General features: G+C 38.7%; 2 protein-coding genes across 2 annotated transcripts; both read left to right on the top strand.

The window, feature by feature from the left end:
• The first annotated feature begins 654 nt into the window (after nt 1-654).
• Nucleotides 655-1623, top strand: LOC146975063 (olfactory receptor 52Z1P-like). The gene has a single exon (XM_085796922.1). It carries the CDS (start codon nt 655-657, stop codon nt 1621-1623), a length of 969 nt encoding a protein of 322 aa, XP_085653048.1.
• Nucleotides 1624-7651: 6028 nt separating this feature from the next.
• On the top strand, nt 7652-8620 carry LOC146975062 (olfactory receptor 52Z1P-like). Its single transcript, XM_085796921.1, has one exon. It carries the CDS (start codon nt 7652-7654, stop codon nt 8618-8620), a length of 969 nt encoding a protein of 322 aa, XP_085653047.1.
• Nucleotides 8621-11349: the final 2729 nt, after the last annotated feature.

The following is an 11349-nucleotide window of genomic DNA, read 5'->3' as shown; positions in this document are numbered from 1 at the left end:
TGAGTCAGTGGTTACCAAGTATCGTAACAGCAAACAGTGTGACGCTGCAGCTCATGGCCACCAGATAAAAGTGCGAGCTGTTGGCTGATGTCTAGGGTGGAGGGTGGTAGAGGGTTGCACAAGGTTATTCTGGCCAATATACACACACACACACCATTGGAAAATGAAATATGTGTTTGAGTTAATATGACATTGTTCTGTGTAACTATACTTTGTTTTATTTATTTTCTCCTAACCCGATCATTTCACACGGTACTCAGGTTAAATAAAGTCTGCTCCCATTAAATCAAATCATTGATTTTTATCATGTGGAAAAGTTGAAAGTCCTTATGTAAACTTCTGCTCTCACTCATTTTCATCCAAGTGTTACTTAACTTGTCTGTTTTATTTGACTCTGAGGCCTAAACTTAGTGCATGTGTGGAGTGGAGCTTTTATCTTACAGGAGCATAAGCCTGTATTTCACCATTATGTAAATAACTGGGGTCTTACAGTTTGAAAGGAACTATATTGAATTAATTGTCTCGTAGGTCCCGCACACCTGGTGGATGCATCTCTAACCCTAACCCTAACCATAACCCTTGTCTTTGTACATGTATTTTTTTCACTGGCTCACAGATGTTTGCAGCTGCATCTTTTCATAATCTATTGCATGTATGCAGTTGTACACAGATATGGTCAACCAGACTATCAGAGATGACATGCTGCTCATAGAGGGGTTAAAGGTCTCTTCCCAGTTCTTCTTTCCCATCTTCATCCTCATCCTCCTCATCTACACCTTCGCCATAACATCCAATGTCTGCCTGGTGGTCCTGATCCTCAGCAACAGGAGCCTCCACCAGCCAATGTACCTGCTCCTCTGCAACCTGAGTATAAATGATTTGATCGGAGCCACAGTAATTATCCCTAGTTTGCTAGGAGATCTGTTACTTTCTACCCACTCGGAACATCTGTACATCCACTACAACAGCTGTGTGACTCAGGCTTTCTTGAGTCACATGTATGTAGGTGCTTCCCACACTGTACTGATGATCATGGCCTTTGACCGCTACATGGCCATCTGCAGTCCACTGCATTACAACACCATCATGACCAAAAGGATGGTGGTGAACCTCTCGCTTGCTGCCTGGGGAACCATCCTGGTGCTGGTGTCGATCCTGTTGGGCCTCACTATCCGCCTGTCCCGCTGCAGGTCGGTCATAACCAACCCATTCTGTGACAATGCCTCGTTGTTCAAGCTCTCCTGTGAGAGCCTCCTCATCAACCAGATCTACGGCCTCGGCTACACCGTGGTGCTGCTGGGCTCCTCCATAGGCAGTATCACGCTCACCTACCTGAAGATTGCTGCTGTGTGTCTGGCCAGTAAAAACAAGGCACTGAACAGGAAAGCGCTGCAGACCTGTGCCACACACCTGACTGTGTATGTCCTACTGCTGGGTTCGGGTTTTATTGTTATTATCCTGCACCGTTTCCCTGAGCTTGCGAACCAAAGAAAGATGGTGACCATTCAGTGCGTTGTGGTTCTTCCGGCTCTGAATGCTGTGATCTATGGGCTGCAGATCAAAGAGATCAAGCAGAGAATTGTTGCCTTGTTCCACTGCCACAAAGTAATTCAACAGAAATGAAATCTATAATCATTTGCACTGTAGAGACAATGTCACAAAGATCTGTCAAATTGTAAATATTGATGTCGGTCAGTATAACAGGCTTTTTTCAGTTGGTCATAAAAGTTTATCAATCAATTTTTTTGCTTTATGTGTATTTTTTGTGTTGAAAGCCATCATCATGAAGCAGAACTTTGTCCTTTAAGCGTTTAAATATTTGTGAGGAGCATTTGATAGAAAAATAAGTGTTGCCATTTAGAGAAATAAGCGTTCCCATTTAGAATTAGCGGCCGTGAGACTGGTGGGATGTTGGAATGGTGGTTGGCCCCTCTTGATTATAGTCCAGTAATCATCTTTGCTTTGTGATTGTTTCAATGACATTAGGTTTGTGTGTGAATTGCTGATATTTTTAAAACAATTTTTCCTCATGTTTCATCCTCCTCTGTCATCACACATAAAACTCATCTGCATTTCTCAGACACCTTGTGTGTTTTTTTCTCTCTCTCTGTTTTGCACCTGTGACCATAGAAGAGGCTTCAAGACTGAATATTGCTGTGGTTTTAAAGTTTTATTCTTCTGATTCATTTTCTGAGGGGGAAAGAATGGACAACTCAGAAAAAATGATTACATCTGAAAATATTTTTATTACTGGTCCCTCTGGGTGTCATAAACAGTGGTTTATTTTTCAACAACATGAAATGGTTATGTGCGTGTGTGTACTTGTTGATGCAACATACTGAGGACCAAAAACCTTCCTAAAATGCAGGGACATTTGGGGATCTTCACTTTTAATGGCATTTTAGGTTTAATGTGTGGTTTTAGATGCAGACAGTTAGTTTTCATGTTCAGTATTATGTACAGTACAGTATGTATGTGTGTGTGTGTGTGTGTGTGTGTGTATTTACACCACATGCAAACTCATTAAAGTATCAGGTGACTTACAAATTTACATTTATTTATGAAACCTTTCACTTGCTATGTGTCTCTTTCACGCATTGATCTCCAGCAAACACCCATGATGATTATGATGATGATGATGATGATGATGATGGTGGCGGTGGTGAGGATGAGGATGAGGATGATAGTGCTATGTATCGGGCGCATGGCGTCTGTCCGACTACCCATTTCTCCGACCATACATTTCTTTATTTTTGCGTCCATTAGTCCGACCTCCCACTTCTCCGACTTAAGTAGCCCTAACCCTTAACCTTACCCTAAACCTAACCTTAACACTGTAGAATGAGTAGTCGGAGAAATGAGCCGTCGGACTTTTGGGCAGTCGGACTGATGTATGCTCCCCCTATGTATCAACGGTCTAGGGGTGTGCAAAGCAGCAGGTATTTTTATCTGTATTTGTATTTGTTGAGGGGCAAAAATATTTGTATTTGTATTTGTATTTGATTAAAATTCAAAATAGGCGTAAAAATCCTTTTTTTTTTGCGTTACACTTATAATGGTAACACTTTCTATGAAGACTACCTCTATAGTGCATTATGAGCGCATTCATAATGCATTATAATGCTCATCATAATCAGTCATAATGCACTATGACTACACTCATAAACACACATAAAGCTTTATGATGCACTATATCAACAGTTATAAATCTAGTTTATAATGATTTATAAATCCAAAGGCCTTACGAGTGCTCTTGACTGGTTATAAACTACAGACTGACTGATGGGGCTTATAATACATTATACCCCTCTATACACACACCTAACAATCAACTGTTATAAGGACTCATAGGATGCTATAATATTCCATGAAGGATCATAAGTTATCAATGTATGCTTTAAGTAAAGTGAAGTTTATATGGATGCATCTATAATTTTTTTTTTTTTTTTTTTTTTTTTTTTTTTTTAGACTTTATTCACAGAACTGTACATAACAATACTGTTGTGCCAGGTAAGCAAAAGAAAAAAGAAGAAAGATAATATGTGTATCAATTGCAAAAAAGAAATTATGTTATCATAGAGATAAATACTTGTCCAAAATAAGATTGGTTTTCGCTGCTTTTTGTAACTTCAGTCCCTTGATGTCGGTGCCATATTGAAATAGTTCCTTTAGAAAAAGTGCAAAGTTCGGTTTTCCATCAGACCATTTTTTTTTGTGTATATGGATGCATCTATAATGCAGCATACCTCATCATAATGTTTCATTGTTGGTGTTAAGTAAAGTGTAACACATGTGCATGCATTTAAAAGAATCTATGATGCACCCTAAGTCATTATGTCAGATACCAAAGTATAGATAATTACATTAAGATTTGTCTGCTTAGGAATATGACATTAAAGCCGGGTTTCAACTTCCTTGAAATAACAATAAATCATCCAGAGATGAATATCAAAGCTTTTGCACTCTATACATTGATCATGAGATTATGGTAAATCTGTAAAAGAAGTACAACAATTTATTCACAGTAACTTTTTTATTATCACCTTTTTCAACGATAACAATCATGGTCTAAATACAAGTTATGTATTAATTGGAATATGAAAATAACTGCATAAAAAACTTAGGCTAACTGCCATTTTATGTTCAACCTAAAAAGTTGGAGGTCAAATGTGAATATAGAATAATAGCCTAAACCAACAGTTGGTCTAATCTCTCATCAGAGGAGGCTGGACAGGAGATGGTTTCCTGGTTTCATCATCATCACAGCTCCATACATGATGTCCTTCTTCTGTTGGCACCGGTCACTTAGCTTTCAGTGTGGCTCCTTAGAATTACAGTAAAACACAAAAACTTAAGTTTAAACATGAATGGAGAGGCGCATGACTGTCAGCAGTAAATGACAACCCCCCACCTATATATTGTGCATCAGTACAGTATGATACCAGCAAGATAACAAGTTGATGGATAAACATGGGGAGTTTGCAGTATAAAATATATATAGACCGATCCTACCGGTTCATTGCTCTGGTCATTAGATGCTAAACCGTATTTATCCCGGTCCGGTGCAAGCCTGAGACCAGAGCTACGGTTAGCATGGCTAACATGGAGCTAACACGAAGCTAACGGCTAGCTAGCCGTGTAGTGAATCAGTTATTCACGTTTAGAAAAATAAATGTACTCACCGAATCGAGATATCAGCTCCTCCGGTCGTTAGCATCGTCGGACGAGTTGTAAACAGAGGGAAATGGAAACGAGAGAACCTCCCGCTCCTTTTACGCAAACCGGACGTAGACTTCCGGTCTGAAACAACTCGTCCGACGATGCTATGACCGGAGGAGCTGATATCTCGATTCGGTGAGTACATTTATTTTTCTAAATATGTCTTAATCATATTCAACTTGTTGTATATTCCAGAATAGCACTGATTGCTCTTCCGCGTGTTCTCATGTGTGTTTTGACCGAAGAACATAAGACTTGTCAACGTGAATAACTGATTCACTACACGGCTAGCTAGCCGTTAGCTTCGTGTTAGCTCCATGTTAGCCATGCTAACCGTAGCTCTGGTCTCAGGCTTGCACCGGACCGGGATAAATACGGTTTAGCATCTAATGACCAGAACAATGAACCGGTAGGATCGGTCTATATATATTTTATACTGCAAACTCCCCATGTTTATCCATCAACTTGTTATCTTGCTGGTATCATACTGTACTGATGCACAATATATAGGTGGGGGGTTGTCATTTACTGCTGACAGTCATGCGCCTCTCCATTCATGTTTAAACTTAAGTTTTTGTGTTTTACTGTAATTCTAAGGAGCCACACTGAAAGCTAAGTGACCGGTGCCAACAGAAGAAGGACATCATGTATGGAGCTGTGATGATGATGAAACCAGGAAACCATCTTCTGTCCAGCCTCCTCTGATGAGAGATTAGACCAACTGTTGGTTTAGGCTATTATTCTATATTCACATTTGACCTCCAACTTTTTAGGTTGAACATAAAATGCCAGTTAGCCTAAGTTTTTTATGCAGTTATTTTCATATTCCAATTAATACATAACTTGTATTTAGACCATGATTGTTATCGTTGAAAAAGGTGATAATAAAAAAGTTACTGTGAATAAATTGTTGTACTTCTTTTACAGATTTACCATAATCTCATGATCAATGTATAGAGTGCAAAAGCTTTGATATTCATCTCTGGATGATTTATTGTCATTTCAAGGAAGTTGAAACCCGGCTTTAATGTCATATTCCTAAGCAGACAAATCTTAATGTAATTATCTATACTTTGGTATCTGACATAATGACTTAGGGTGCATCATAGATTCTTTTAAATGCATGCACATGTGTTACACTTTACTTAACACCAACAATGAAACATTATGATGAGGTATGCTGCATTATAGATGCATCCATATAAACTTCACTTTACTTAAAGCATACATTGATAACTTATGATCCTTCATGGAATATTATAGCATCCTATGAGTCCTTATAACAGTTGATTGTTAGGTGTGTGTATAGAGGGGTATAATGTATTATAAGCCCCATCAGTCAGTCTGTAGTTTATAACCAGTCAAGAGCACTCGTAAGGCCTTTGGATTTATAAATCATTATAAACTAGATTTATAACTGTTGATATAGTGCATCATAAAGCTTTATGTGTGTTTATGAGTGTAGTCATAGTGCATTATGACTGATTATGATGAGCATTATAATGCATTATGAATGTGCTCATAATGCACTATAGAGGTAGTCTTCATAGAAAGTGTTACCCTTATGGTATAATTCATGTTATAGTGTAAGTATTCTTTAATTATCCACTATGATAATTAGGATATGTAATATTGGTTGATGTTTTTCCATAAATCCAGCAATGAACATGTAACAAGGAATGTCATTGAAAAGAAAATAACGTAACAGCCATTACCTCATCCATGGTTAAACCAACAACTAATAAAATATCATTGTGAACATTATGAACCCCACCACCACCCGTCCAGTGGTGTTTTGGAGTCGGGGGATTTCGGAAAAGCAGAGTGTCGGATGGAGAACTGTCCCCAAAGTTATAAACTGCCTCCGGAACCCAGTTAAGGTACAAAAATCTAAAATAGTGATGCAGTTAAGTCTTTTTTCGCTCAGCCAAGCCTTCTCTGTTGTTGTCCCCCCGACTCCTGTACGTCACCTACTCACTCATCCAGGCATGCACTGTGGTCTCATGAGGAAATGCAGCTTTTTGGTATGATGCTTTTCTTGTTCCCGAATACAAATATTTTTTAAAGTATTTGTTCGAAATAAGTATTCTTAAAAAACATGTTATTTGTGCCTTTCCGAATACCTTATTCAGGTTTGGTTTAGTTCCACCCCTAACATACAATATACTGTATCATTGCTAAATAACATCATGATATTTTCATGAAGCAGAGTATCATCTTTGTTATTTTAGGGTTGCTCTGTGATCTCCAGTACTGTGACATGGGATATGGAGAGAATGGTTGGTGCTGAGTCAGTGGTTACCAAGTAACAGCTAACCTGTCAGCGTGTGACGCTGCAGCTCATGGCCACCAAATAAAAGTGTGAGCTGTTGGCTGATGTCTAGGGTGGAGGGTGGTATAGGGTTGTACAAGGTTATTCTGGCCAATACACACACACACACAGTGAGAAAGTGGAAAATGTGTTTGAGTTAATGTGACTTGGTTCTGTGTTACTATAATTAATTTATATTTTTATATATTCATTCACGGTACTTGGTAACACGGTTAAAGTCTGCTCCTATTATATCAAATCATTGATTTTTGTCATGTGGAAAAGTTGAAAGTCCTTATGTAAACCTCTGATCTCACTCATTATCATCCAAGTGTTTCTTAACTTGTCTCTTTTATTTGATTCTGAGGCCTAAACTTAGTGCATGTGTGGAGCGGAGCTCTTATCTTACAGGAGCATAAACCTCCATTTCACCATATGTAAATAACTGGGGTCATAAAGTTTGATAGGAAATATATTGTATTTATCGTGCCGTAGGTCCATCACACCTGGTGGATGCATCTCTAACCCTAACCCTAACCATAACCCTTGCCTTTGTACATGTATTTTTTTCACTGGCTCACAGATGTTTGCAGCTGCATCTTTTCCTAATCTATTGCATGTATGCAGTTGTACACAGATATGGGAAACCAGACTATCAGAGATGACATGCTGCTCATAGAGGGGTTTAAGGTCTCTTCCCAGTTCTTCTTTCCCACTTTCATCCTCATCCTCCTCATCTACACCTTCGCCATAACATCCAACATCTGCCTGGTGATCCTGATCCTCAGCAACAGGAGCCTTCACCAGCCAATGTACCTACTGCTCTGCAACCTAAATATAAATGATTTGATCGGAGCCACAGTAATTATCCCTAGTTTGCTTGGAAATCTGTTACTTTCTACCCACTCGGAACATTGGTACATCCACTACAACAGCTGTGTGACTCAGGCCTTCTTGGGTCACATGTATGTAGGTGCTTCCTACACTGTACTGATGATAATGGCCTTTGACCGCTACGTGGCCATCTGCAGTCCACTGCGTTACAACACCATCATGACCAAAAGGATGGTGGTGAACCTCTCGCTTGCTGCCTGGGGAACCATCCTGGTGCTGGTGTCGATCCTGTTGGGCCTCACTATCCGCCTGTCCCGCTGCAGGTCGGTCATAACCAACCCATTCTGTGACAATGCCTCGTTGTTCAAGCTCTCCTGTGAGAGCCTCCTCATCAACCACATCTACGGCCTCGGCTACACTGCAGTGCTGCTGGGCTCCTCCATAGGCAGTATCACGCTCACCTACCTGAAGATTGCTGTTGTGTGTCTGCGCAGTAAAAACAAGGCACTGAACAGGAAAGCGCTGCAGACCTGTGCCACACACCTGGCTGTGTATGTCCTACTGCTGGGTTCAGGTTTTATTGCTATTATACTGCACCGTTTCCCTCAGCTTGCGAACCAAAGAAAGATGGTGGCCATTCAGTGCGTTGTGGTTCTTCCGGCTCTGAATGCTGCGATCTATGGGCTACAGATCAAAGAGATCAAGCAGAGAATTGTTGCCTTGTTCCACTGCAGCAAAGCAACTCAACAGAAATAATACCATTCACAATTCAAATCTTTAAACCATTTGCACTATAGAGACAATGTCAAGATGATCTGTCAGATTATAAATGTTGATGTCGGTCAGTATAACAGGCTTTTTTTCAGTTTGTCATAAAAGTTTATCAATCAATTTTTTTGTTTGTTTTCTGAGTATTTTTTGTGTTGAAAGTCATCATCATAAAGCAGAACTTTGTCCTTCAAGTGTTCAAATATTAGTGACAAGACTCATCAGATTCTTGATTATGGTTACATGCTGTCATTCTGACATCCCACCACTCCAACATACCACTATTTAGACATACAACCATTCCGACATAAAAAAATATATTTACCAATATACTACTTGAAATATATTGTAATATATTGTAATATATTATTCTTCCATTTACATTTTCCATTATATATTGTAAATATATGGAAAAATATATCGATGACACATACATTATACAATATATTATATATTGAAATATATGGAAAAATATATTGATGACACATATATTATACAACATATTATATATTGATGTAATATATTGCAATATATTGCAAAATATACAAAAAACTGCCCCTTTCAATATATTGAAATATACTAAACCTGAATATATAATATGTGACCCGCTCTGGCGAAATGAGTCGGAAGTCGCAACGTTCTATTTTTAGATAATCAGCTGATAACGTGGAAAATCAATAAAAACTCAAAAAAAAATTTTTTTGCTAATTTCAAAGAAATGACATTCAAAAACAATCTCCCAAAGTTTCATAGTCCAGATAATTGAGGAAAGGCACGTAAATGACGATTAAAGTTGACTTACAACTTTTAACCCTCTAGAGAGGAGCACAACATGAGGCTAAATAACTTCTGAACCTGATAGGGACGAGCTGTAAACTGCATCTGAATCGTCAGATTCTCCGCTTTCCGAGGGGCCTTGAATGGTGCATTTATGACAACAAGGGTAGCCACGTGAAATCACGTAGTACGGGGCCAGATGCTCAGCTGAGCGGTAGCAGCGATGCTAAACCGAGCGTTAGCATCGATGCTAAACCGAACGTAGCATGCTAACGCTTGCAGATGTTTTACTAAACATGAAATATCTTCTGAACCGTTTATGATAGAGACGAGCTGTAAACAGCATCTGAATAGATACATTCTGCTTTCCGAGGGTCATTGAACGGTGCCTCTACAAGGTACGTGTAATCACATGGTAAGGAACAGACGCCAGATTCACGGAGGGCTTTAAACCAGAGACGTTCTAAATAGTTTGAACGCATTTTTCTCAGGTTTTCAATCGAAAGCAGTGAGTGGAAGACCATCATTAAAATCGCCATATCTTAAAAACTATCCAATGTATGACTTTGACTAGGGTATCATTTTAAAGCTTATTTTCTCCTCTTTCCATTGATACCAAAATCTCAATTTTGAAATTTGGGTCACTGCGACTCATTTTGCTGGATCAGGTCACATATATGGATTTATATATCCCAAAATATATTCAATTTTATATTTATAAATATCCACCATAATGTATTCAGATTTATATGATAAAATGTATTGATAATATATGAAAAGATATAGTGTCACATGTATGTTCAATATATGGTAGAATATATTTTAAATATATGTAAAATTATACATGAAATATATGTATGGCTATGTGTTCAATATATTGTGGAATATATTTAATATATGGAAAATTATATGGAAACAAAAACATGACATGTTCAATATATTGTGGATGAATACTTAAATATGCAAACTGCAATATGTGCACAAACCTTTATACCACATATTAACACAGACTGGGTAATTTATCAAAAGCGACCTTTATTTTCTTTTAATCAGGCACTGAACCCAGTTTGAGGTAGGGAGCTATACAGGCCTATTAAAACCCCAACAGGCCTGGCATATGGTCAGACAAAGGAAATGTGACTGACTCTACATTTCTGAACAGTGCAACATTTTTAAAGAATGCCATTGAACAGAAAATATACATATACTTTTGGAACTGTGGAAAAGAAATACAGTAAATAGCCAAAAGAAAATTGATGTGGCAGATAAAGCAGATGTATGTATGTATGTAGCAGATGAAGATATGTCCACCCTCCAATTGGTAGTAATCAGCTGGCTCCTTGGTGCATCTAGGGGAAAAGAGAGAAAAAAAGAGATTTTTAAAATATTATTTAAATTATCTGTATAAAATGCTCTGACATCCTTTGCTTCATTCCAATGTTCAACCTAACTAAACATCAAACATCAGATCATTCACAAGGGGTTTGGAGGGGGATGTCGAAGAGTCAATCGATTAGTACTCCACGATTATCAAATACTTTTGCTTGAAATGCCCATCCCTACTGGAGTCCAGACTCCACACCAGTAAAAACAAGACTAGAAAATTTCCTCTCAGGAAATTTTGAATGGGCCACGGGAGCTACTGCGGGTTGTGCCATCTCTGTCAACATGGGAATCAAACCCACGATCTTAAGGTCAAGACAGAGCTGATCAGACAGACACATGATCATCTTTCTATAAGCACTGATATGGAGGAGCTGTAACCACATTAGGGTGTGTGTGTGTGTGTGTGACTGTAATCACATGGTGTGTGTGTGTGTGTGTGTGTGTGTGTGTGTGTGTGTGTGTGTGTGTGTGTGTGTGTGTGTGTGTGTGTGTGTGTGTGTGTGTGTGACTGTAATCACATGGTGTGTGTGTGTGTGTGTGTGTGTGTGTCTGTA

Source organism: Trachurus japonicus, chromosome 14, assembly GCF_045865225.1.
Source record: "Trachurus japonicus isolate A0001 chromosome 14, Traja_1.0".
In the NCBI taxonomy this organism is placed as follows: domain Eukaryota; kingdom Metazoa; phylum Chordata; class Actinopteri; order Carangiformes; family Carangidae; genus Trachurus; species Trachurus japonicus.
This window is presented reverse-complemented; position numbering and strand designations above follow the sequence as displayed.